General features: G+C 41.2%; 5 protein-coding genes across 5 annotated transcripts; all 5 read left to right on the top strand.

Moving 5' to 3' along the window:
- The first annotated feature begins 747 nt into the window (after nucleotides 1-747).
- rhoh (ras homolog family member H) lies at nucleotides 748-4587 on the top strand. The gene is made up of 2 exons (XM_058640912.1): nucleotides 748-1261; nucleotides 2555-4587. Exon 2 carries the CDS (start codon nucleotides 2953-2955, stop codon nucleotides 3547-3549), a length of 597 nt encoding a protein of 198 aa, XP_058496895.1. The 5' UTR covers nucleotides 748-1261; nucleotides 2555-2952; the 3' UTR covers nucleotides 3550-4587.
- Nucleotides 4588-9080: 4493 nt separating this feature from the next.
- chrna9a (cholinergic receptor, nicotinic, alpha 9a) lies at nucleotides 9081-14295 on the top strand. Its single transcript, XM_058640983.1, has 7 exons — nucleotides 9081-9372; nucleotides 9454-9599; nucleotides 10106-10260; nucleotides 10350-10530; nucleotides 11087-11438; nucleotides 12452-13044; nucleotides 13136-14295. Exons 1-7 carry the CDS (start codon nucleotides 9327-9329, stop codon nucleotides 13304-13306), a joined length of 1644 nt encoding a protein of 547 aa, XP_058496966.1. The 5' UTR covers nucleotides 9081-9326; the 3' UTR covers nucleotides 13307-14295.
- Nucleotides 14296-14924: 629 nt separating this feature from the next.
- Nucleotides 14925-17469, top strand: LOC131467658 (GTPase IMAP family member 4-like). The gene is made up of 2 exons (XM_058641687.1): nucleotides 14925-15034; nucleotides 15328-17469. The coding sequence occupies exons 1-2, from the start codon at nucleotides 14977-14979 to the stop codon at nucleotides 16878-16880; spliced, it is 1611 nt and encodes a 536-aa protein (XP_058497670.1). The 5' UTR covers nucleotides 14925-14976; the 3' UTR covers nucleotides 16881-17469.
- A 1294-nt stretch (nucleotides 17470-18763) lies between these two features.
- On the top strand, nucleotides 18764-22447 carry LOC131467661 (glutamine synthetase-like). Its single transcript, XM_058641689.1, has 6 exons — nucleotides 18764-19014; nucleotides 19131-19271; nucleotides 19358-19504; nucleotides 19680-19801; nucleotides 20325-20521; nucleotides 21605-22447. Exons 1-6 carry the CDS (start codon nucleotides 18846-18848, stop codon nucleotides 21951-21953), a joined length of 1125 nt encoding a protein of 374 aa, XP_058497672.1. The 5' UTR covers nucleotides 18764-18845; the 3' UTR covers nucleotides 21954-22447.
- Nucleotides 22448-22760: 313 nt separating this feature from the next.
- Nucleotides 22761-25137, top strand: LOC131467660 (D(1) dopamine receptor-like). The gene has a single exon (XM_058641688.1). It carries the CDS (start codon nucleotides 22862-22864, stop codon nucleotides 24236-24238), a length of 1377 nt encoding a protein of 458 aa, XP_058497671.1. The 5' UTR covers nucleotides 22761-22861; the 3' UTR covers nucleotides 24239-25137.
- Nucleotides 25138-27761: the final 2624 nt, after the last annotated feature.

The following is a 27761-nucleotide window of genomic DNA, read 5'->3' as shown; positions in this document are numbered from 1 at the left end:
TGAGGGACTTGTATGTGAACCCATGACCTTCACTCTGGCACCAATGAATACCTCTGTGTGCCGTTTGACAGGTCCCAGTGGGAGAGGGACGAGTGTAAGTGATCAAATGAATGATGGCTGTTTATCTTCCTTATTTTCAGTAACACCTATTGTGGAATAAATGATAGACAATGCAGACAGATGTGCACAATTTACATGTTACACAGCAATGCAGCAACAGTCAAATAGCCTCTCCTGAACTTCCACACACATACTGTAGCTCAATGATAGTGCACCCATGTGTGTGTATGTGTGAGAGGATGTGTGTGTGTCACTTGGAATTCCTCCCTATTCCTGGAAACATGACCAGGAATCCAAATGTTTTTCCCATTCCGTTGATTAACATCTAAAGCCACTCTATCACTTTCACAGGGTCAGCATGATCTTCCTATAAGTTCAGGGGGATCATTTCCCCAAGACTACTTGAACACTAAGAACATGTTTTCCTGTCTCCAGTGTGTCCAGCTCGCCGGAGCCAAGTTTGGCTCCTTGTTTTTGTTCTCTGAACTTTGACCTCTCATGTAGATAGGTTTGCTACCACACTATCAAAATGGCTGCTGTGCAATGGGCCCCATGATGTAATATATGACTATTCAATGATTGTGATTGACTTATCATCCGTAAATAATCATAGGTAACTCCTATACTAAGCATCCATGTGTGCTCAGTCAGTGTGGATAACACGAGGACTGCTGAACATGGTGATTTGTAAAGTGTCTCCCTTCTCTGTGAACTTAACTCATGTCTATTATCGTCGTCATGGGCTTGTGTCTGCGCGCTCTGCTGCTGCGGCTGCGTAAAGTTGCAAACAAAATGGCACAATGCGCACACAGAACATTACAGTCGTATGTTAAAGCGCATCTGCTGTGGGGGAGGCGAACAAAACGAGTGAGTGAGTGAGTGATTCACACCTTCACACTAAAACGAGCGGATGTGTTGGGCTCTTTTTTTCTCTCTCTCTCTCACTTCCCTCGTCTTCCTTCCATCTTCAGCTTTGTCAGGCAGGTGCAGACACAACTCGCCTCCTCTTTTGGTCTAATTAATAACTGGACTGCGGTGGATATGGATATGGGGTGTTGGGGCATCGTCGGCAGAAGAATTAAGAATTAATGAATTCATCAATTAATCGCAAACCTCAGTCAGGACTTTGAAGGATGTTTTCTTTTTGAAGGCGTGCGTCCTTTTTGAAGACTGAAACCTTTGACACTGACAAGAGAATCAGGTAATTGTCTTTATTTTATTTTCTCCGCACTTACTTTATCGTATTTCATCGGAATAAAACGATTACCAAGAATGTGTAAAATGGAATAAAATATGGTTTGTGCTAGAGGAGTTGGATCAGTTTATGATCAGAAATATGATCAATAATACATTTTCTTCTTTATTCAATGTTTGTATTTTGAATTTCTGTAAATAGATTGAAAATATTAAAGTGCATGTTCTTCTCGTGAGGAAACCCTAACCCTAACCCTAGTAGAAACTTCAATCGAGGAAAGTGAGAACGTCTCATTCCAGCTAGAAGACTGTGCTGTGACTAACAAGCAGTTCTGAGGTCAGGTCTTATTCTCTTAGATAATAATTTAATACAGTTATCAAACTGTTTATTGCACCACATAAATCATGGTAAGAAACCATCGTTTTGGAGTTTGTTTTTATCATTATAATATTCTTGTTTCAAACTATATCATTGCCATTAAAGCGCACCTACTACCACATGGTTATTCATGTGTTTAAAGATAAATATTGAAGTGATGGGAGACTTGTCTTTTATATGACTATGACCTTGACAACAATGCACATGGATATGTGTTGTTATTAATGCCTTCAGGAGCAAGCTGTGAATTCTGGGTCACACCCAAACACATGAATCTTTACTTCCGTATTCAATTCAAGTTCTTTTTGTAATGATTTTTCTGTCACATTCGTGTGTACAACATTAACAAAATCAAATGTTGCTGCTTCAGAAGAGCTGTTCGGTTGACTGCTTCCATATTGTTAAAGCCAAACTTTGTCATTTGTAACAAAATGTATTTAATAAAGAGCTTCCATCACATCTTCTATGTATATCCGTATATTCTACATAATCTTTCAGCTAGGGCTGAACAATTAATCGAAATTTTATCGAAATCGCAATACAGCCTGCTGCCATTTTCAAATCGCAGGAGGCGCAATATTTGTTAAAGCCAAAATGTGTGTCTAAATATCCTTTTATATTAATTACGGCGTGATCGATACACATCTTATTCTACAGACAGAAGAGGACATCTTTGTTTCACACAGTATACCACACAGTAATCCTTTTAAATATGTTTTTTTTCGAATGAAAATGAGAATAATGATGTAAAAATGACCATTCCCTCTGATACCGCGAATCTTATTGCAATTGCTGTCAAAATAATCACAAATAGATGTTTATTCAAAATCGTTCAGTTCTACTGTCAACTGGAGAAACATATAATAAATAATGGTTTTAACCATCCAACATCTTCTTCCTTTGCCTATCTTTTGGAAACAGATTTACTTCTTGGATGGTGGGAGGTGAGACCAGACCGGACAGAATGTCAGTATTGAAGATCAACAGAGAGAAGGAGCAAAACATGACCACCGTCACGATTGCGTCGCAAAGTGCAGTGAGCCGAGCGAGCCTACTGTGAAGAGTGTATGAACCCCACTGCTGGAGAACTGCACATTTTCATTGTGTACGTTAGATGTTTAAGGACATTGTAGTTCAGTTTAAGAAGCTGAATGACTCTTTATCTGCAGGAATGTAATTACCACAATTACCACCAGAACATGGAAGAACAGCAAACACAGAGTCAGTGCTGGTTTTGACTCCCCTGTTAATCCGGTGTCTCTCCGCGTCAACAACGTACAGTAAGACTTTCATCGAATAATCACGTCTACAGTTTACCAATGGCAAACATGAATGGCATAGAAGAGATGGCGGTGAAGTGTGTCCTGGTCGGAGACAGCGCAGTAGGAAAGACAGCCCTGCTGGTCCGCTTCACCTCAGAGACCTTCCCAGACTCCTACAAGCCTACGGTGTTTGACAACACAGGAGTGGAGGTGTACATGGACGGCGTTCAGATCAGCCTGGGGCTGTGGGACACAGCAGGTAACGACAACTTCAGACAAATCCGGCCAAGATCGTACCAGCAGGCCGACATCGTCCTCATCTGCTACTCTGTGGCCAACCCTAATTCTCTGGCCAGCGCTCAGCACAAGTGGATCGCCGAGGTTCGGGAGAACCTGCCCAAGGTGCCAGTGTTGGTCGTGGCCACCCAAACGGACCTGCGGGAAGTGGGGGCTTATCGGGGAAGCTGCATCTCTGCTGCTGAGGGCAGACGTGTGGCTCAGGAACTCCATGCTAAAGGATATCTGGAGTGCTCCTCCTTGAGCAACCGAGGTGTGCAGCAGGTGTTTGAGTACGCTGTGCGGATGGCTGTCAACCATGTCAGGAAGCAGGCCAGGAGACGCATGTTCAGCATAAACCAGTGCAAAGTCTTTTGACCTTTGACTTGGGGGCTTGCTTTGAACTGTCATGATATGACTTGCTGTTGCAACTCAGCGAAGCCATGAGGAGGTTTAAGAAATCCGAGTTGTATATGTTTTATATAAGTCTTTGTCATGATCGATACATTACGTCCAGTTTTTTTCAAGCGGGACATCAGACAATTGAAACAATTGAAGCTTTAATATGGATGTATAAAGTACATTGTTTGTCTATTTTTATAATTATTAATATCTGAGATGCGATGAGGAAAAGAAACAAGTTAATTGTGGTCTTGAACTTTGTTGGTGGAAAATGAAAAACACTTGTTTTTCCCAAACTGTGCATAAACGCATCGATATCCACTGAATCTTTGTTATACTGATACTGAAGAAAATTACACCATGACAATTATTGTCACTCAGCTCTAATACTTTTAAAAAATACATCACTATTAATGAATTAAGAAGCTCAAGTCAAGTGCTGCAGTTTTTCAGCTCTTAAGAATCCAGTAATGTGGGTATCTTCACAAAGAGTCCAAGGGTACGAGTCATTTTAGGCAGATGACATTGATATAAACTCAGCCAAGAACAGACAAACGTGCCTGTACGTTCAAATGAAATGTTATCACTGTCAACAACACATATTATTCATAAAAACGAATACTTTTTCGAGATTTGTCTTGAACTCTGTAGTTAGAGGAACCTGAAATAACGGCGCATGGATAACGTTGTATGAAATTTTGAGCTATCACAATAGAAACATGGCACACATACGAACAGTAGATATTTTGTACATTATATTTTTCATTGGACTTTTTCAGTGAACTGTAAACCTTTTTTTTTTTTTTTTTAACAAATGAATAGCAAGATATGATTTGCGACTGTCACTGTTGTGATGTTTTTTATGCCATGGATTTCAAACTAACGTAGTGCGCGATCTTTTGCATTGGATGTGTTATCTTTCAATGTTCCCTTCTAATTTATACTTTTTGTTTGTGAATATATGGTCTACTTTGTGTGTAATGTCTAATTTTTATTAAACGTTTGTTTCATATACACACATGGAAATATAGTATATTATATAACAGAATCACCATACTACCAAAAACATGAAATGGGCACATTGTTCCTTTTTGAATTTGGAGGTATACAGTACTGTGCAAAAGTCGATTAGTTTTAAAAGATATGGAAATGTATGCACTTTCAGAATAAAAAAAACTGCACACATACATTTATTGGCAGCTTAAAAACACTAACAATCATTTAAAATGACTAAAATGCAATTTAGAAATAAGAATAAATAGGAATAAATGAGAGGGAAATCCACAATGAGGGGAGAAGTCCATGAAACGATATATCAAAAAGATGCCCGGGAGAAGAAATAACTAATAAATAACAATTTCTTAGGAAAAAAAACAGCTATTGTTCAATTGTTCAAGTGTTCAAGTTAAAGTGAATAGCACGAACTTGTCAAAACTCTCAAAACTGGAGTGGATCCCTAATTAACGTTAGTGGTAAAACCTGTGTTTGTCCGACTATTTCTTGTACAGAAATATCTGCTGTGATCAATTACCCCAGGTTTATTCAAGACGTGCCTGAGCATCACATACACATGTTGTACAAGTTAAACTCATTGTTTGCTAATATATGAGACACATTATTTCACTCAGAATTCGACAGACATAGAAACAACAGAGCTGGTGGTGCCCTGAGACTTTTGCACAGTAATGTCTACTGTATATTTTTTGGGTATATATATATATATATATATATATATATATATATATATATATATATGTATATGCATGTAAAAGTCTTTAGGCTTTTTGAAACAATGGAAAGCATCTTTGCGTTGAGAAGAAAGATCTGGATCCAGTCGGCCACTACTACTGTCTTTCTATCATTCAGTCTATTGTTCACCTCCTCACCTCCTGTTCTATAGGAGGATATACTGTAACTGCTGTGTGCTGATACTGAGTTTATATACTATACTGACAGTATAGACGTTACAGTGGAGGTAGCAGGCTGCAATTCAAAGCACTTATCAAAAAGGTTTGTATCGAAATAATCCAAATTGTCCATGTGATTCTCATAGACGCTTGGATGCACGTCGGCTTTAGTGTCACATCGCTGACTTTGATTTTTTCCCGAACTGGTTCTTGAATGATTGTTAGTTTTTCATGCCGTTATCAAACATTATATGCTTTTTTTTGATATATATATATGTGTGCTGTGCTCCACGCATAAATGAGAGAGGAGTCTGAAGGTTTCAATAATTCAGAGCAAATTTACAGGCCATGTTTTAGGCCACGCATGTCTGGTTGTGAGCAGCGTAAAAGATTCTGATGTAAATGTGGTTGTGATTTAGGAGGAAATGATGATTTTAGGTTTTGGCGTTGGTGTGAGTAATTAAGTGGCCATGCTTTCTCGTCCTCCTCAGCCTCTTCGAACCGGCTGTTCACTATTTATTGTATGTCCACGTATGTGACACGTGTTCAACATGTTAAAGCACAGCATCAGGAAATAAGGAGCCGTTTGAGGTCATCTATTTAACGCAATGAGTGAAAGATATTGAAAGATGAGCAGGAGCCTGGCAATGAAAAAAAAAACCCTACTTCTTAGAGAAGCTGTTCCTTCCCCCCTCACATGTTGTCCCGCTCTTTCTCTACGAATTGTCATGTGGTGTTCAGAGCTGCTGAGGATGAGAGGTACAGCACAGGCTTTTCAAGGATATGCTGAAAAACACCAAACCACATCCCAGCACACATAAACACACACACAATATGTAGATTAAATAGTGAACCTTGTGCAAACACACACACACACACACACACACACACTTGTGAGTTTAATACGTGTGACACTTACACATTTTGTGTAATTATGCAACCTTGGATACCTCGAAAACTTTGTACAGCTTGAGGCAGTATGAAAAGTAAAAAAGTAAATCCTTTTTACTTCTCTTAAAATGTAGTCATACATTTGAAAAAGTCTGTTTATTTGTCGTTTCTGCGATGTAACACTTTTAAAAGTTTGACTGCCTGCCTCTACTGTGGTCACATCTGTCATGTCTCATCACTGTGTTCTCTCCCACACCTACCACAAGGTCTTATCCCACACACACACACACACACACAGACAGTCAACAGCAAGTCACTTCATTCTCAAGGACCTTTGACGGGTTGTACAGTGAACAGTAGACATTTTGACACAGCAGAAGAAGATGAAGAGCATTTATAACCAATAACATTATCAACTGTTGCAGTTCATTGAGGAGTCAAGGCTGTGGTTCTGTGCACACTGAATTACAGACACATTTATGGAGGAATAAACTGAAATGAGCCATCATTGTTCCCTATACCTGTGTTTTTCCTGCCTGTTGGTAACAAAGACTCTGCAGCCACTTCTCATGTCATACTTCCCAGCCTTGTACCACTCATGGTGGGTTGACTAAAGACTAAAACTAACAATGTGTTGTCCTCTCAATAATGGCCTCCCCCAAAGCCACCTGTTGCTTTATTTCTCATCAAGATTATAGAAGATTATAGATTTGATTTAGTTTTTCCTCTGCATTCTTGTTTGATTGTGTATGACTCTTCTGGTAGATGAAAGTATTCTTTCCTTATGTATTTGTTTATTTTGATGTCTTAATAAGCTATACAGAGCTTGATTTAACAATCTCTTACCTTTCAATTCATTTAGTTAACAGATGCTTGGTTTGTGTACTTATTTTAATGTAAAAACCTTAAATACAACCTTAAATAAAGTAGATTTTGACAAAACTTTATGATCAATAGATGGGTTATGCGTCCAGGAATGATTTTTTTAAATCATTCTTTAACATCGCATGTGTAGTTGTAGGTAAGATTCACACACTGTCTCCGATTCTGAAACTCCTCTCACATGCTTTCCTTCCTTTGTGCCCCCATCTCTCCCCCATTTACTGCAAGAACACCAGATCACACGGTTCTGATCTATCTGATCTATCACAAACTCACACTGTCTCTATCGTTCATAGTGGATACATTTAAATTGTTGTTAGTTTTCTTAATGTCTGAGAAAAAACACAATATTTCAGTCCGTCTTGCACATAACCTGCACATGTAACAGACAACTTTAACTCTTTCACTGGATTCTATTGCTCTCTCTCACACACATGCACGCACACACAGGAAACACCTGTCTTATATGCACGCTCACTACCACAGAAACTGTGACATATTAACACATCACATCACTGCGTGTCTTACTCTGCAGTGGTGAACAAAGTCAGTAACATTTCTTATTTATGTTGCTGATATATATGTATATATACAGTATATATACATACATATACACTATATATATATACATATATATGTTAAACTGACAAAAGGTTCTTAATCTCGCTGGGAAGTTTTGATTTTAAGTTATTCTTTGTAGCCACTGAAATGATTAGTATAAGAAAACTGTTATAAAATAAAAGATTAGTCGTTTTTTTGGTTGTTTGAAATTATTTCCAGAGTTTTACAGACTATCAGTAGACAATTCATCATTTCACAGGCTTTATCTGATAATTCAAAATTGTGCTTTTCTTTGAAATCACCACGTGTGTGGCTTATCACTTTTTTTTTCTTTTTCACAGTTCAGTATTTCTAAGAAAACACTGCTTAATCACAGTAATACATGGCACAACGGGGAAGTTACAGTAAACAAATACTCTGTAGACACAGCAATTATGCTGTTATGAGTATCCAGTCATGTATTTTGTTGATCCAGATTCTCATCGGTTAGATCACATCCATTTACTTTAAACTGTAAGCTGCATGTGGTGTCCCTGTGGCAGCCATGTTTTCCACTGACTCAACACAACCCCAAAAGGTCACACACTAGTTTGATGCTTTGTAACCTTAGTGATGTCATCATGGCTGGACAGTATTACATTAGTTGACCCACATATTTCATCAAGGAGCTCTGTTTGTGTACGTGACCCCTGAAACCTGACCCCGGCTCTGTGTTATGTTCATTATCATGTGATATGTTTGACATGTGTCACATCATCACTGACACATGTGTGTGGGTAAGTAAGTGTCACTGTACTGTGTGACTGTGTAACGCAGTAAGGTGTGTGCGTGTGTTGTACTGTGTGTGTGCTTGTATTTGTTACCTCTTTAGGGAGCTTTTCTGGCATAAACACTGACCTTGTCAGGACCAGTATACCTTATGGAGAAAAACAAAACCTGGTCTTTATGAGGCAGAACCTAATTTCTGAGGAACTGGTTAAGTCTAGTGCTAAGATTTGAATTGTGGTTCGATTAAAGTTAGGGTTAGTCATTACCCGGATATGGTTAAGATCAGGGATAATGCTTTGTTAAGGTTGTCCAAATGAGTTCAGTGCAAGTCCTTGAAAGGATAGCTGTGCAAACCTGTGTGTGTGTTGTACAGCTGGTCAAGCACACGAGAGGATAGAGCAACAGGCATCACATTTCACCCTGTGCTGCCTGTGGGCTATTCGATACTGCACTTTACCTATATGTGTGTGTGTTTGTGTGTGAATGATAGCCCCCAGGTCCTGTTCCAGAGCGGCGATCACACAGAGAGACATGGTGACAGAGACTACCGGCGACTAACAACCACTGAGGCATTCAGAGCGTCTGAGAGGATGTAAGATTTTGAGCATTTTCTGTGGCCTCATCTTGCTCAACCTCACAGGAAGAAAATGGAGATCAGAATAGAGTGACACAAGATTTTGGCCCCAGCTCTGTCAGTGAGTGTTTTGCTGAATAATTGATCCCTCAGCTCGTGTCAGGCTGAAAATGAGGAAGGCAGTGCTGATGGTTTGGATCAGTCTTTTGGTGCAAGGTCAGTTCTGCGTGATGTTTGAGTTTGATGTTTGGTCTTTGCGTGCTGTACCCACCCTCTGCTCTGCCCTTGCTCACTCAGTGTCCCAGGGTGCCCAGGGTCATTATGCCTACAAACTCCTGAATGACTTGATGGAGAACTACTCCAATGCTCTGAGACCCGTGGATGATACAGACAAAGCCCTGAACGTCTCGCTGCAGATCACGCTGTCACAGATCAAAGACATGGTGAATAGAGAGGAAACTTTAATGCTGTGTATGTCACGGACTAACATAGATCAGAAACATGTACTTATTTGTTATCTCTGTGATTTATTCTTGTAATTACATACCGCTTTTTACCCATTGAATCCATACTATACCAACTGTCTTTAGATGCTCCTCCATATCTCTTTAGATAATTCAACTCTGGTTAAAAATATAGGTTACAAACACTCAATATTCTGCACCTGTTTTAAATCTGTTGGACGTTTTATCACTGCACCACTGTGTAGAACAGGAAAAGAGACTTATTTTCATTTTTCTGTATATTATTGTCATAAAGACGTCATTAATATATCTTTCTCTCTATCATAACCCATTCATTTGATCATAACCCATCCTTCCGTAAAGCTTCAACGTTTTCAAAGTTTTTAGTTTATAGTTTAAAGTTTTTATAGTTTATCTATCATCACACTCACTGTACTGGAATATGAAGTTGTTCAGTTTAATCATTGTGATCTCTCTCTGTGCAGGATGAGAGGAACCAGGTTCTAACCACATACCTGTGGATCAGGAAGGTCTGGTACGATGCTTACCTGAAGTGGGAAAAGGAGGACTATGATGACCTGGAGATGATCAACATCCCCAGTGACCTGGTTTGGAAGCCGGACATTGTCCTCTACAACAAGTCAGTCATAGACAGTATATATATAACAACAGTGATGTGGTGCAGACAAATACCTTCAAATGTGTCTTTTTCACTCGATGTCTGTGTAGAGCAGATGAGGACCCGTCAGATCCATCCAGCACTAATGTAAAGCTGCGTTATAATGGAGAGATCATCTGGGACTCTCCTGCCATCACAAAGAGCACGTGTGTTGTGGATGTCGCTTACTTCCCCTTTGACTGGCAGCAGTGTAACCTCACCTTTGGCTCCTGGACCTATAACGGCAACCAAGTGCGTATAAACAGTGTAATGTGGGGAGAGAATTAGAGGAAATCATTTCTTTCATGACATTTTACTCCTTGGTCGACTTTTGTGCTGTCCATGAAATACTTCGTATATTGCTGAAACTTGGTATATTAATGACAGATACCAATCCAATCGTAATGTTTTTCTCATGCATTTCTTGGTTTCCATGTTGCAATACTTGTTCAGAGTATTAATCACCACACAGGACATACCAGCCTCTGGATTACTACAATGGTCTTCTAAATATTTTGAAATATAAATATGGGAAATTTCCCAGATGAGTTTTTTTTAAAAATTCGATTATGGATTTATGACCTTAAATACGTCTGTGTTATACATTTGGGCTCAATGTTCACACACATTCGACACCCTTTCTCTCTGCCATTTAACCTGTGGAACCTTCCAGAACAATGTTACTTGTATGAGTCTTGCAAACTGTCCCAACTTCTTTTAGCGTGTTGTGAGCATCACATTCTACTTGTTTACATATATTTGCTAAATACAATAGAAAACTGTCACTGTCTGTGTATCCTCCATACAGGTGGACATCAGTTTGGGCATGGACAGCGGAGACTTGTCTGACTTTGTGGACAATGTGGAATGGGAGTGCCATGGCATGCCTGCAGTCAGAAATGTTATGATGTATGGCTGCTGCTCTGACCCCTACACTGAAATCACCTACACCTTGCTCCTGAAGCGCCGCTCCTCTTTCTACATCTTCAACTTGCTCCTGCCCTGCTTCCTCATCTCATTTCTCGCTCCACTGGGTTTCTACCTGCCGGCCGACTCTGGGGAGAAGGTGTCCCTTGGAGTCACGGTGCTGCTGGCACTCACTGTGTTCCAGTTGCTGGTGGCTGAGAGCATGCCTCCTGCAGAAAGCATGCCATATATAGGTTTGCATTTGTCTTGGCATATTTGTTGAATTATTCTTGTACCAGGAAAAGCATGAAGAAGTCAGATACACGAGATGTTGGCAAACATAATGTTTGCCTCAAAGCAAGAAGGCTTGGCCGCGCCCTTCTATATGGAGTTTGCATGTTCTTCCTGTGTCTGTGTTGTTTTTTTCTGGGTATTCAGTTTCTTCCTTGGCCCAAATACATGAACATCAGGTTACCTGGTGACTCTACACTACCTGTAAAGAATGAATCTCCATCTTGGCCTAAAAGCTCATAATGTCTACGCCCTGTCTCATGACGTTGATCTAAAAGCTTGTAATACTGATTGGGGATCTAATAATGTTGACTGAGTGGCTCATATTTTTGAGGTAATATCAATCCACACACATTGTACTTTGTGTATTTGTATGAAGTTCGAAGGGGAGGGGGCTGCAGTTGACATTGAGTGACAACATATTGCAGGCAAAACCCACCCGAACACAGGGGAACTTACAAACTCCACAAAGAAAAGCTCTTGATTACGTTACGTTACGTTACGTTTTCTTGCTTTGAGGCCAACATTTTTGTAACTCTATTCGTTGCTGCACTTTGCCTTTATTTGCATGGAGACAGTGAGAGATAGAGGGATAGAGACAGGACACAGGGTGAAAGAATTGGGAAGAGACATGCAATAGATCTCTGAGAGCAGGAGTGACCAGCTGCTCAGGGCTTATCACCCATGTGATATGTGCCGTTATCACTCAGCTAGGGGGTCACATAAGGCCACATACAAATAGAATACAAATGTTATCTGATGTTTTAGCAGGAAAAGCATAGGTGATACTGATCACATTAACAATGGCTCTGTTCAATTAATGTCAGGCAGGACAGTGTGACAGTGAAACAACACACACCCAGAAACTGAGGAAGCTATCATTCGATTATTCTAACTGTCAGCTGTTTAAAATGGCTGCTGTGCAAAGGGCCCATTCCCTTTCATAGAACCTTTTTCTCTCTGTTCTTCCCCCAAGGAAAATACTACATCGCCACCATGACTATGATCACAGCCTCTACCTCTCTGACCATCTTCATCATGAACATTCATTTCTGTGGTGCTGAGGCCAAGCCAGTGCCTCACTGGGCTAAGGTGCTCATCATCGACTACATGTCCAAAATCTTCTTCGTCTACGAGGTGGGGGAGAACTGCACCACACCAGAGACTGAACGGACACCGCTGTACCCTGAGGAACCCTTAGGCGATAAAGGCTGCTACTATGAGGACAATTTCCATGAAAGTACCCACAATCATGACCAATACAAGTACAGCAATGGCCACAGTGTGCATCATAACAACGTGCATCACAAAAGTCAGGTGAATGGCTCTGCCAAGAACAAGAATCATCACCATTACAACAACCATAACAACCACGCTTCCAGACTGGAGAGGGGTGAGAGAAAGCACTACCACCACATCAGACAAGATGAACTGGACCATCAGGTCCCTTCTCATCCACAAAACCTGCAGCACCTCAATCAGGTGCTGAAGGAGCAGCTCCTTTATCCAACAGAGAAGTATCAAATCCCTGCCTGTCCCTGCTGCTGTACCTGTCGCCAGCATGAAAAGGTACATGAAATTACCGCTGTTTGCTTTACCTACATTTCTGATCACAATTAATTTCAGTCCTTTAAGTCCTATCTGCCTGATTTGACCTTAGGTGGTGAGCAACATCCAATATATCGCCAACTGCTTCCGTGAGCAGAGAGCTACATGTGTCAAGGTAGCAGAGTGGAAGAAGGTTGCCAAGGTGATGGATCGTTTTTTCATGTGGATCTTCTTCATTATGGTCTTCCTCATGAGCATCCTCATCATTGCCAAGGCCTCCTGACATCCCAATCCTCTCCTTTTGACCTTCATTGAGACATTCATTCCCGGACGCTGCTGGACCTCAGTGTTACTCCAGAGTTACCTCATTTCTACTTTAAAAACTCTAAAACTGTTTTTGTCTAAAATAAGCTTGCAACTGATACAGCGGTGTTGTGTTGTGTGCTTGTGTGGGTTACATGTTGTTGTTTTTTGTTTTGACACAAGGTCACCGCACACAACACATCCATTTACAAACAGAATCACCCAAGGCTCTCAGTTAGTTAAAGTCAGATCTACTTCCATGTGTCATGAGCACTGGAGTGGTAAGACAATCTGGGCCTCGCCTTGGACATGCATGATCTTTCTATTATTGATGAGCCAACAGCCAGAAATCCAGCTATAGGCATTTCATTATTTACATTACATTTAAAGCAACTGTTTTCCAGAGACGGTTACAGTGATAGCATCAGTTGAATAACCTAAATACCTGTAAAACAACCTTAAAGGTCATCTAACAAACAGGGCAAAGGTCAGTGAGACATTCTACAGGCTGTAAACGAATAGTGAATCACGCCACCAGTGATTCCCACAAGCTTTAGACATTAAAGCCTGGTGATAGCGGATGCGATTTTTCTAGTCTGGATTGGTTTTTGTGTTTTATGATTGTGAGTAGTGAATGTGACATATTTAGTGGCATTTTCATGTGTGTTTGAAAAGAGCCCTACACTGATAATGCAACATTTAGACCTTAAAGCCTGCATCCAGAGTTTTACATGCTTTATTCACGACACTTGATAATGCGTTTGCTTATAAATTGTTCATTTATGTCTACATGTTTTTTCTGAAAAAAAAGTATTGCTTTAGTGCATACAAGGTGTTATTTTGCTTTGTTCATTTAAAAAAAAAAGATACATCCTGATTCATCGCATTCAATATAAAATAATATAGAGACATCTACGTGTGTATACATTATGTATACAGTGGGACTAGTGCAAACAGTGCAGTGTAAGCAGTTATTCAGAAGGGACACAAAATACGGGGAGATTGTTCAATATCAGCTCACAAAGTATATTTTAAGAACTGATAAATTCTGTAAAACAAAGTTTGTCAGGTCATTTTTGTTTGTGACTCTCCCCAAATCGCACGTCAGATCAGTTGAATTGAACTTTGCCTCCATCTAGTGGAATACATACAGTACATATCTGTACACACTGGCCTGGAGTCAAATAGTTGTTTTTGCTCAGGAAGTTTCCTCAATCCATGAAATTTGCAACATTGCTTATTTTTTATCCTTCAGCAGTGTCATTGCTTGCCTGTCAGCATTATTGTCCAGTCATGTGACACTGGCAGGAAAAGGGGCATTAATACCTGGCGGCTCTTGATCAACAACTAATCAACTTCCTTCTAAGATCAAACAATACAACCGTCCCGTGACTAGTCTGTTGGATGTTGATTAAACTGATCACTGCTCAGATAAGCCCCCTCCCACAAGGCAAAATGTATCCCATCGGGATCAATAAAGTATCTATCTGTCTATCTTCAGACAGTGCAGCTGAGCATGTGGATTTAGAGATTGATGATGATATTAGAGTTTAGATGGGATTTGATGTTTCACAGAGACAGACACGCCCACCATGCCAGAATCTAAATAGAGATGAACTGCAGTCATTTGTTCCCAGTTCAAGGAGCAGAATGAACAGAAACAAAATGTCAGTCAACGGCAAGCAACTGTCTACCAACACTTTTGCAGGTAAATGTCTCTTTTTTTCAGTCTTTCTTTCTTGTGAAACCAATGTTTGTTACAATCCACAAAAAATGCCTAAAAGAGGGTTAGGGTTAAGTCAAGTACAATGAAGTGGTTGAATTGTTAAATTGGTTTTGATTACCTGCAACTTAACTCTGGGCTCTTTGAAGTTTGTATTTTGTGTGTATATGCTGTGCTTTCATATGGAGCCAAAGGCAGTTGTCCACATTATGGACAACAACGTTAACTTCACCTTATTTTCTCTCACAATCTTTTCTCACAATTGTTTGCCTCTTCAGCCAGGAAGCCACCTCCGTCCACGACTGCGCTCAGAATAGTTTTGCTTGGGAAGACCGGCAGTGGAAAAAGCTCCACTGCCAACTCCATCTTGGGTCGTAAGGCCTTTGACTCAATGGGTTACAGCTCTTCCGTCACGCAGCACTGTCGCAGTGTCAATGGAGATGTTCGTGGGAAGCACCTGGTACTCGTGGACACCCCAGGCCTGCTGGACACTCATCAGACTCTGCAGGATGTGCAAAGGGAGCTAAGGAGAAGTGTCAGCCTCCTGTATCCTGGGCCCCATGTAGTCCTACTTGTTATTCACATTGGGAGGTTCACTCAGGAGGAGAAGGAGGCAGTGCGGCAGTTCAAACAGGCGTTGGGCTCTAAGGCTCTGGATTTTACAGTTGTGGTTTTCACCCATGGCGACCTTCTGCAGAAAGGAACATCTGTGAAGGAGTGTCTGATTGACAGGTGCAGAGATCTCGCTGAGCTGGTGGATGAATGTGGGGGCAGGTACTGTGTCTTCAACAACCACAACTCCAAGGACAAGGGGCAGGTGTATGAGCTGCTCACCATAGTGGACACCCTGATGCAGAGTAATGAAGGAAGTTACTACACCAGCAAGGTTCTCCAAAAAGCAGAGGAAGAGCTGGCGCTGGAGCTGCAGGAGGAGAGGAGGCTGCAGAATGAGAAGGAGGAGCTTGAAAAAAAGAAACAGGAGGCTGCAATAAAAGAGTGGTATGAAGGAGAGCTGGAAATTGTTCTGCAAAATACGAAAAGAGTGATAGAGAAGCTGAAGAAAGAACGGGAGCTGGAGAAGCAAGAAGATGAGAAACTGGTAAGACAACGAGTGGAGGCCTTTAAACAAGAGATTGGGGAAAATAACAGGAAGGAGAAGGAGGAGAGAGAGATACAGGAGATGATGAGAATAACGGAGATACGTCAAGAGGAGGAGAAGAAGAGGGAAGCTCTTCAAGAAAAGCTTGACATGGTTACAAAACTCCTGGAGGAGCAAGCTAAGCAGGAGGAGAAAAATAGAAGAGCAATGGAGGAGAAGATGCAAAAGGATAGAGTGGAAAACCTGATGAAAGAGGAAGCTTTGCAGAAACAGCTGGAGAAACTCATCATTAGCTTGGAGCAGCAGAGACGGAAAGAAGAGGAGGAAGAAAAGCGAATGGAGGACATGCTCAGGAATGAAAGGGTTAAGAATCGGCGAGAACTGGACAAACACACGGAAAACCACAGAACAGAGGAAAGGAAGACCGAGGCTCTGAGCAACGAGCTAAAAGTTATCAAGATGACGATGGAGAAACATAAAGCACACGAGGAAAGTCTCAAGAAACACCTGGAGGAGATACTACAGTGCGTGAGAGAAAGCTATTTCAAAGTAATCTCTATGTTGCAAAAACAGTGTGACAAAAAGTGTCCAGAGATGTGCGATCAGACAGACAACATGTGTTCTGCAAAGAAAAACAGAGTGTTGACAACTGTGACTGGATATGCACAAGAGATGGGGCTGGTGGGCCTGAACGCAGCTTTAGGGAGTATTGGAGTTCACATTTTGCAGTAACGGCATGAATATTTATACTGACAGCATTTACAGTATTTAACTCTGTTGTGATTGTAAAATTACAATTATTATTCGATTGAACCACTAACTCACAGTTAAGGAGAGGAAATAAATGAATGCCACATGAAAAGCAATTTTCATTTCAACAAATGGATGTAATTCCAGTGTGTCCTAGATCAGCAAATCCACAAAAATAGTGGGAGATAATCTGATTATGAGCTCCCCGCCCTCTGCTTCAGACTCTGCCTCTGACTCCATCATCTAAATCTGTATTTACACAAAACACTTTTTACCATTACAATTTCAGTCTTCCTCGCTGATGCTGTAACGTTAGCCATATGTGCCCATAAATGTGTGTGTGTGTGTGTGTGTGTGTGTGTGTTTGTGTTTTACTCATGTTGTGGGGACCTGAATAAGAACATTTTAAGGTGGTTTATCTTACTTATAGGAACACAGGCAATGTGCTAGTATGTATATCGTTAGAATTTAAGATTAAGGTTTTAAGGCTTAGGTTTCAATTAGGTTTTGGTTAAGGTAATATAAGACATGTACTGGATATGTGATGTAAATAAATATAATATCTCCTGAATTAATGGATTCTGTGTATCAGTGAAAATCCTCCTCATCTCTTCTGTGCTGACACTGACATGAAAGTGTGACGTGTAAATGATTCCTGATGCACTCATCATTCAAGGAAGTCTTCACAGTAGAGAATGTATCCATTGTCCACACACTACACTATCTCCTCAGGTGTTGAAGGAAGAATAGTGTTATATTTACACTGTGGTGGCAGCATGTAAATCATTTTATAAGGGAAGCCAAGACTGCAGCAGTTACAGTTAGAACACATTAAAAACACTGCTCATGCAAAACACTGGGCTTCAGGGGTTTGAAGGTTTAGATCAGACTGGAACAAATTGTTCCATTTCATTTCAGTATGAACGTTAGGAACAAGAAATCACAATCAGACCAAAGGCCAAAAGTGATGATCTCCATGTTTCCACTGTATATAAAAATAAGTTAAGTACAAGCGTGGTTTTATAGATGAACTGACTGACTGAAGAGACGACCACATAACGACGACCATTTCACTCAGAACAGAAGACACAGTGGTGAGTAAAATAAGCACACTTTGTGATGAATCTCTGTCGTACAATAAGCAGAGGCATTCCTATCAAAAATTGAGGCAGATTCCACCAGTTTCTGTTTCACACATAAATAAAGGATCTTGTTCTGGTAATAAAAACCAAGTATATGAATGCTTTGTGTGCATATTCACTTTCTTCCCGAGAGATAGTTGGAAGACGGATAGCAGGGCTGCAGAACAGCCTTCCATTTCAATAAAGGCTCATTTCAATTTTTGTAACATCCTTTGTAGAGTCTTTCTAAGTTTATACATTTTATATCTTCTGTTTCTATAGATTTGAACAGAATCAATTTCAAAAGGCATTAGGTTTGTCGAGCTATTGAGTTGGAAAACATTCATGTAGTGCTTAGTTACAGACACAAGCTGTTAAAATTCAGGGAGTAGGTCAGATATGCATAAAGGGCTTTAAATTTGTCTTGTAGGATATTTATGATAAGCATTGTGACGACAAGTACTCGTGTTTCACACAAAGTACAACTGAATGTTTTTTAATTTGATCTTTTCTCACATTTACCCAGAGATTTTTCTGGGTTGTAATGAACATCATTGAAAAAATTGGGTGTGAAGAATATGTCCTCGTTTCCCCCGTCATCTTAACATAAATTACTACATTACTACTACGCAGCCCTACAGCAAGATTAAGATAAGGGGGTTGTTGAGCAGGTTTTAAAATCATTACCATCAGAAATGATGTTAATATATGAATCTAGGATATATAATAATACATGTCTAGGAACCAAATTACACCAGAGTGATTATCCGCCTGTAAGCAGGACTGCTCTGTTCTAAGTGTCTGGGGTAAAAAAGAAAAAATCATCATGTCGCTCCTTCCAGAAACTCTCATTCTTCACAAGACAACCAGAAAGCACTATCTGTCTCTTACCCTTGGTGCAGAGTCCCAGGTCACATATGTTTGGATTAATGAAGACAAGGAAAATCTACTGAGTAAAACCAGGACTCTACAACAAGAGCCAGCAGGAATCAGAGGTACAGTAGAAGACTGAATATTGAAACATCTTTGGAGGCCTTCAGCCAGAGAGTTTCCTGCTTTATACAGATATGGTGTCAGACATGTTTCTGTTACATGACTCTTTTTCTTAAAGATATACCTGAGTGGGACACTGCCTCGAATGCTTTAAATGAAAAAATTTTGGTCCCGGTCAGAATGTTTCGAGATCCTTTCGCTCTTGACCCGAATAAACTGGTGCTGTGTGAAGTGCTCACTGATAAATATGTTCCAACAGGTAAGAGATCACTGCACAAAATCAACTTAACAGCTCCTGATGATTCTTAGCCTTGTGTTTTACTGTTATTATTTTTCTAATGACAGGAAATAGTCAGCGTTCGCTGTGTGCTAAAGTGACGGAGGAAGTGAAAGAGTTTGAGCCCTGGTTTGGAATGGAGCAGGAGTACGTGCTGTGTGGTTCGGATGGAAAGCCGTACGGTCGGCCAGCTCAAGGGTGGAAGTTTAGAGGAGGTGAAATTAAGAATACTCAAGTTATACAAGAAAAACCTATTATAGTTGATAGCAGATTAAGTGTAATGATAAAACTTTCATTTCAAATTCAGTAGAACAGTTCAAATCATGACTGTGACTTTTGATTGAAACAGTTTCCTCACCAAAACCTCTTTTGTGCTGGTTTTACTCTCAGTCAGTTGTTCTGTGGGCAGTGACAACGTGTATGGTAGAGACATCTCTATCTGTCACTACAGAGCCTGCCTGTATGCAGGGGTAAAGATCGGTGGCACCAATTCAGAGACATTAGGCTCCCAGGTAAGAACATCATTTTTTTTTTTTTCACTGGTCCAGAACTTCTTTGATTCTGTATCTACCATCGTTGTTTCTCTTGGAGGTGCAGGTAATTGTTCTCAGCCAAAGAGACACGAGCCACCAAAAACTGCTGCTCAGACAAAAAGTTAGGTTTAATAACAGTTTTGGCTATTCGAACATAGTAAACTGGGCACCAAGTGTGCAGTAGTACAATCCCTAAATTTACGACTATGCTTCATATGACATCAACATTTTATATTTTACTGTGTTTAGTTTTTAATATTCCAGTGGTTAAGATCTATAAACATATGCACCTCAGATTCTGGCTCAGAGCCTTTACATGCAACTTACTTATCTATGTATTTCCTGCCTGTAATTACACTTTAAGGATCCAAATAAAGGCCAGCATAATCAAATCACTAGATAAACCTCACCTTAAGGCCTCATTGTTGATTCTGCACAAAACCAGAATGAAGGATGTTTTATTTGGTCCATGTGATCACTGTATTTCTGTTTGTCTGATCAGTGGGAGTTCCAGGTCGGCCCTTGTGAAGGCACCGAATTGGGGGACCATCTGTGGATGGCCCGTTACATTCTGCACCGCGTGTGTGAAGATTTTGATGCTGTTGCCTCCTTAGACGTGAAACCTGCTGATGAAAGCACTACATCAGGCTGCCACGTCAACTTCAGCACTAAGGAGATGAGGAGTGAAGGGGGACTTCAGTAAGTTTACAGGCGACACACACCTAACCTCAAGGGTCCTGTTTACCAGGGCTTTTTGTCAGAAATGGTGTTTTATGAGTGAACAATTGCTTTAAAATAAAAACTATTTGGTTTTCATAGCTTTGAATAATTATAACCATTACATTTTGTATTTTTAATTATAACAGAATTATTTGTTTTATGGGCACTTGGTCTTCGTCCATATTAGCAATACAAGTCTCCATAATGTGGAGTAATGTAATGATGTAACTAAACCTCTAATTTTTTTTTATGAAAGAATTGAAATTATACATTTTCCACCACATGAAGCACAGTGTGAGCAGCATTTACTTGTGGAGCATTTCTGCTATACAGTTCTAGCTCGGCTCTACTCATTTTTTATTTATTTTTTTTCATGCTTTTCTATTAGTACCTGGTATCTGGTGCTTTTTTTTTAAATACCTGCTAAAAGGTTCCAAGAGAGCTGAACCAATACTGTGTCTGACGTTGACAGACACAGTATTGGTTCAGCTCACTGGAAGAGTCATGAGCACGACGTCCGACACAGGAATCAAACTGAACAATGTTGAACTGTAGATCACTTAGAAAGCAGACATGCGTTAAACTCCAGCATTTAGCAATGGACATTTCTAAAATCTCAGTATTCAACAGAGGAGTCTAGTGTATTTAGTGGCCCTGACAACTTCACCCACATTGAGAAGGTACTATAACAACAGAAAACGATGTGTCTGATAACAATAGAGTAAAGCTGAGTAGTATTACAACTGTTTAAATTGTTAAATTGAATTTTAAGTTTAAATTGTTTGTTTGTTTGTGTTTTACTGGGTTTTAGAGAGACTGCAATTTCGTTCCCACCTCATGTCCTAATGTGTGTTGGAATGATAATGAAGAAATCTTGAAATATAATGTAAAAGCACCATTTGACAGTTGTTACAGATTTGACTACTAGACCACACCCCCTCCCTCCCCCTCTCCCTCATTCAACTCTCAGCCCACTTCTTTTTCAAAATCAGGCTTTAGGCAGAGTTGGCTGTGGGGAGGACTGGGAACTAGATGCATAGATTAAATGTGTCGATGTTGCAGGTACATCGAGGGGGCGATCAGCAGACTGAGCAAGCATCATTCTCAGCACCTGTGTGTCTACGATCCACATGGTGGCGCTGACAACAAACGACGCCTCACCGGTCAGAAGACTACTTCAGAATTCAATAAATTCTCTTCAGCTGTAGGCCGTCGTGATGTCAGTGTGCGCATCCCAGGCCATGTGTTTCGCAAGGGCTGTGGGTACTTTGAGGACAGACGTCCTGCTGCCAACTGTGACCCATTCAGTGTAATAAAGGCTCTGCTCGAAACCTGCCTGCTGGGAGCCACTAAACAAGATGATGACAAGGAAAGGGAGACCTTTAAAACCTTTAAAAATTTGCACGTTTAAACAGCCTAAATAAACTGTGTTGCATGAATGAGGGAAGAAAAAACACTAAAATATTTAAGCCAGTAACAGAGCTGTTTGCCCTGCAAACACTTAAATCTATTCAAACAGGAAGGTTCTGCATTTGTGCACAAACCTGTGGCCCATATACTCAAGAAATGAACATAAAACTTTGTACAATTCAAGACGAAATCACCCAATTTATGGAATTATGAAAATGCAACAAACCAAAGCAGTTCACAAGAAAAAAAGGAGATCAAGAACTTTGCCTATGCTTTGTGTTTTCACTTTTTCAAAACTCTATACTGTTTAGTGTGTGCCCAAACTTCTGTTATCCTAAATGTTTTTCACTCAGTATATTAGTTCTATTTCCATTTCACATATGTCTGTTTTAATGGTAAAATGTTTTACAATACTACAGCCTCTTGACTGTACATTTCAGTAAAGACTTCTCTGATTTGGGGACAGCATGTTCTTATGTGATTGTACATGATGTTCTGACAAACTGACAATAAAAGGATTGTTCTCTGGTGGTATACAATTCTTCCCCACCTCCTTGTGTTTATTTATTCCCATTCGGAGTGGGATTATAATGGGGAAAAATAAGTGAATAAGAGATGGGACATCACAGCAGTGCTTTAAAAAAGCTCGCCGTATTTGTTCTTCCACGGGTGACAAACTTCTCCGTGCGTCCTGGGCGCCTCTGCGCGCCTCTGCGCGCCTCTGCGCTCTGTGGTCAGAGTATCTGTGGTCAGCTGCTGCTGCTGCATCAGTAAATCTGCTCTGCACTTGGAGCAGGAGCAGCACAGATTTGTCAGGAGCAGCGACAGCAGGCTCAGTGGCTCACTGACGATCCCCCCTCTTGTGATTGTGGTCCTTTTATTTTGAATGGCTGAGCGCAGGAGCAGGCGATGAATAACACGAGCAGCGTGGCACTGGTGGGAGATGGAGGTGGGAGTCGGGAGGAGTTTACAGCCCACCGAGCTTTAACGGGCTGTGTCCTGGCGCTGCTTATCATTTGGACGCTTTTAGGCAACTTCACGGTGTGCGCCGCCGTGTATCGCTACCGGCACCTGCGCGCAAAAGTGACCAACATCTTCATCGTGTCCCTGGCTCTTTCGGACCTGCTGGTGGCCGTGCTGGTGATGCCGTGGAAGGCTGTGTCTGAGGTGGCCGGTTTCTGGCCGTTTGGAGGATTCTGTAAGACCTGGCTGTCGTGCGACATCATGTGCTCCACAGCCTCCATCCTCAACCTGTGCGTGATCAGCGTGGACAGGTACTGGGCCATCTCCAGCCCCTTCCGCTACGAGAGGAGTATGAACAAGAGAGTGGCCTGTGTTATGATCGGCGTGACGTGGACCGTGTCCGTGGTCATCTCATTCGTGCCCGTGCAGCTAAACTGGCACAGAGCGGAGATCGGTGACCGGATTGAGGAGGAGGACTTTGAACTTCACGGTAAGAGCGTTGACGGAAGTTGTGACTCCAGTCTGAGCCGCACTTACGCAATCTCGTCCTCCCTCATCAGCTTCTACATCCCCGTCGCTATCATGATCGTCACATACAGCCGCATCTACCAGATAGCCCAGATGCAGATCCGGATGATCTCCTCCTTGGAGCGCGCGGTGGAGCACGCTCAGAATTGCCGCTCGAATGCGCGCGACCTTTGTCCTCATGTGTGCACGGAAATCAATACCAACTCATTCCAGTCTCATATCAGCCTGCAAGAGCGGACGAGTGAGTCACACCGGGAGCTCAGAGTCTCCATCAGAAAAGAGACAAAAGTCCTGAAAACTCTGAGCGTCATCATGGGTGTTTTTGTCTGCTGCTGGCTGCCATTCTTCATCCTGAATTGTACAATGCCGTTCTGTCCCGGACCAGGGGCCCCGGGGTCACAGCGGGGCCCCTACTGTGTCAATGAAAAAACATTTGATGTTTTTGTGTGGATCGGCTGGAGCAATTCATCCCTCAACCCAGTCATTTATGCATTTAACGCAGATTTTAGAGACGCCTTCCTGCGCCTTTTGCGCTGCCCCGAACGAGGCTGCTGGGCCTCGGAGGTGGAGACTGTGATAGTGAACAACAAGGCGGTGACCCTCAGGCACGATCACCCGCCAAACTTAAAGCTGGGCGTCTCCTGCTCCTCCAAGACCAGGGGGAGCGAGGACAGCGGGAACACCACAGTGACTGTGTGTTATCACAGAATGACAGCCTCGGAGCAGGTGAAGGACACTGAGGAGAGTAATGACACAGACAGACTAACACAGATCCCCATACAAGGGACACAATAAGACACAAAGAGGATCATGAGGTTTCAGGCCAGGAACAGGTCAGATAAGCAAAGAAGGTAGGGACGATACAGACTTATGAGGGATGACACAGGTCTACACCCCGGGCAATCCACCTGCACCAGGAACCAGACTGATAAATGGAGGCTTACTCTGAAAACATGACTGCCAGGGGGGACACAAGGAAAATTGAGTTTAGCCATTTAACAAAAGGCCCCCGAAATAAAAAAAAAATCTATCTCAGTTTCAGTCTGCTCATATCTTAAGACTGTGTCTGCCACTCTTTCCTGTTAGATAGGGAAGTGAAGTTTGTGTCACTATGTAAACCACTCACTCCCTGCGCCTAAGTTCCACTACAAGATATCTGTGTTAGAAATCCTCTGTTCAGATTTGTAGCCAAATTCTGGATTTCCTTGTGTCGCTGCAGGCAGCCATGTTGTGAGTGAGAGCGAGTGTCTGGCGTTTTCGGCTGGTTCTCTGTGACGACGGTGCACTCAGCAGCAGCCTTGGCAAAGTCGGCGGTCAGCACTGACATTAGCTACGTGTACATGTGCACAATTTCTTCATTCTAACTGGAATCTACTACTTCATGGTTCACATGGACGCACAATTTAAACCATCCGATTGTGGTGTGCGTATACATGCAATCAAATCATTCCGATTACTTGTGTCCATGTAAACATAGCTGATGTGTCAGCAACCACTAAAAAACAAATCTCAAATATCCCTTTAAGTATCAAGGAACAGAAATACACAGGCTGCTATTATCCCTATTGTTATGCAAATGTGATTTTCTTTACCAAATCTGTAGGAGGCAAAGTGCTTTGTCAAACTTAGTCTTACTTTAGGATGTTTTAGGTTGAGTTCACAAGCTTCAAAAGTGACATTAACAAATATCTTCATGTTTGAAACGTGCATCTTAACACTTGTGTGTTAAGGGTGTTTGAATAAAAAAATCTGTGTAAACACTAATATAACCCCCCCCCCCCAAAGTGTTTTAAGATTTAGATTAAAATCTGATCTGAACAGTTTCTGCACAAGGAAACGATCACACGACTGGGAAGGTCTTTGTTTTTTTTTACAAAAAGGGTTTATTTGATACAAAGCTAAAACTAAATAAAAACGTCTTAAGTGTCCATAAGGCTCAAAGTCTTTGTAGAAGGATGTCTCTGTCCTATAGTCTTGCCCAAAAGGTTAAATCCAAAGCCAAATGTCAGCTGTGCCGCAGGTCGGATGCTCCTTTAAGAGTCCACGTCTCATCTAGTTGCAAATACTCTTGCTGGGAAACCCTCAGCTTTACAGGAGCCCGACTCTCGTCTTAAGACGTGACAGGAGCAGACCTTAGCCTGCACAACAGGAGCTCACAGAAAACCCTCCACAGTCTTATTGTCACACAACTTAAAAAGGCAACTGAGTGGAAAACACAGCCAGACACACCTGCCTACAATCACCACCAACTCACAGCCAGCTCGCAGCTTTCCAGTCAGGTGCAATAAGATCATGCTGAGGTGGTGTGAAAGTGACAAGATGAGCTGAGGTGACGATACAGGTCTATCCTTGTTGCATTACCTCTTTTTCTGAAAACAGTCAAATCTGGACGGATAAAGTAAGGCTATATGTCAAGAGTATCGTTTTTTAACAGGAAATTAGAAAGGAAGAAAACAGACACTCTGGCTTTAAACTCAAACAAGTGGGTTTTTACACTTTCAGTGTTGAGAGAGAGAAGCAAGGAAATTATTCCACCAATTTACTTTGGAAAAACACTGAACTTTTAATTCTACCAGTGGGGGGTTTGCAGTGTGGCCATTTGAGGCCAAACACTTTAACTGTGCTTCACTCTCTTTCCCCATCACCCGTGGTTATTAGAGGATTTTTCTGCATCTCTAGAAATGGGATTATGTAAGTAACTCCCTTTAGCACCCATCAGCTGTGCAACTCGGTGCAGCGTGCACTCTGCTTCCCCCTCAATGTGCTGAAAGAAACAAACATGAATAATTTGTAAAGGTTGTTCCTGTGAAAGACTCCATGACCAGTGGGAAGGCAGAAGCTTTTACTGTGACAACCTGCAAAAACACAAGCAATGGTTATTGTTGTGAGGCCAACGCAGGAAAAGCCTGCAGACATACATCCTGCTCTGTGACGAGCTATATATGGATTAACATTTATTTTGGTAGTGTTAAATATGCTGTAGCCACAAGGAGCCTCAAGCCGACGAGTCAATAAGAATCATGTCATTGTGAGCAGCAAATGTTTTGTAGTTGGTTGTGTTGTTGACATCACTATGACAAGAAAACAAACAAGAGACCTCTACCAACACTTTGTCACCTGCACTTTACACACTGGCACCTGTAATTTAAACATTTTGACCCACTGCATCGAGAAGACTTTCTTTATCTGTGTAGAATGTGTTACCATCTTACATAAGCATAACAACATTCATCCTGCTCTGTGAAGATATTGCTGAGATATATGCTTTTAATCTTGTCAAATGGGACCTTCCATGTTAAATTTAAATCCGTAATCTGGATCAGATTTGGAAAAAATCTTTGTCTGTAGATTACCAAAATTTGAGGGGACATACTAATTACTCCTGTGCATTCATGTTGAGAGTCAAGACAATTGATGTTATTGTTATGAAGCCAACAGTTGTTATAATAGTTATAATTACCATAAAACCAGAAACAGGTATTTTTTTGCACTTTTGTTTCCGTACAATCAATATTCTAATGTTTGAGTAACTGTAGGCAGATGTTGTTGTTTGTTTTTTTGTTAGATTGAGCCAGTGTAGCGGTTTCATTTCTATTTATTTATGAAGAGGAAGTGAAAGACGTGTGGATGAAGTGGAACAATCCATGAGAATGAATGATGTGATTGTGAGTAGAATCAAGAACAGACACCACTCTTACGCAAGGGAACAACTAGAGGGTGAGGATGGCATGCTGGGAGACTTGCACTCCCTGGAGCAACAGGTACTCAACAACAGTTCTTTGGCTGGAATGACAATGGTATGCCATGCACTTTCAAGGAAGGACAGCGAGTAAAGAATCACTTCATCAGGAGTGGATGTATACAATGGTGAACAGTAACTAAGAAGAACCCCAAAGCAAGCCAGGATTCTCAGGAAACTTAAGACAATTCAAGCAACCTGGATGAAGAACTGGAAAGTGTGGACTGAATAAATGGAACACAGGAAGAAGCCAAAGTTATCATGGTGAGAAAGAATGCTGATCTGTATATGTTTAAGTGACAGGAATGATGGCCGTTTTCTTCATAACCCCCCACCCAGAAAAAGAAAAAACATGAACTTTAAGCTCTGTCCAGATTCTTGGCAATAGTAAGTGTAATGGAATATATGGAATGGTGCCATTGTGCCACATCCTTGTCGGGCCATGTTTATTATTTATGAGCACTGCATTATGGCCAAAAAGGCCCACATTTCTTTAAGGATATTTGGGCCATTTTTGCCATTTCACATATTGGCCACTTCAGGCTCAGAGTCAGATGAAGGCCAGCAGTACCACATTAT

This window comes from Solea solea, chromosome 10 (genome assembly GCF_958295425.1).
Source record: "Solea solea chromosome 10, fSolSol10.1, whole genome shotgun sequence".
NCBI lineage: Eukaryota > Metazoa > Chordata > Actinopteri > Pleuronectiformes > Soleidae > Solea > Solea solea.
Note: the sequence above shows the minus strand (reverse complement) of the source record. Positions and strands in the feature narration are given on the sequence as shown.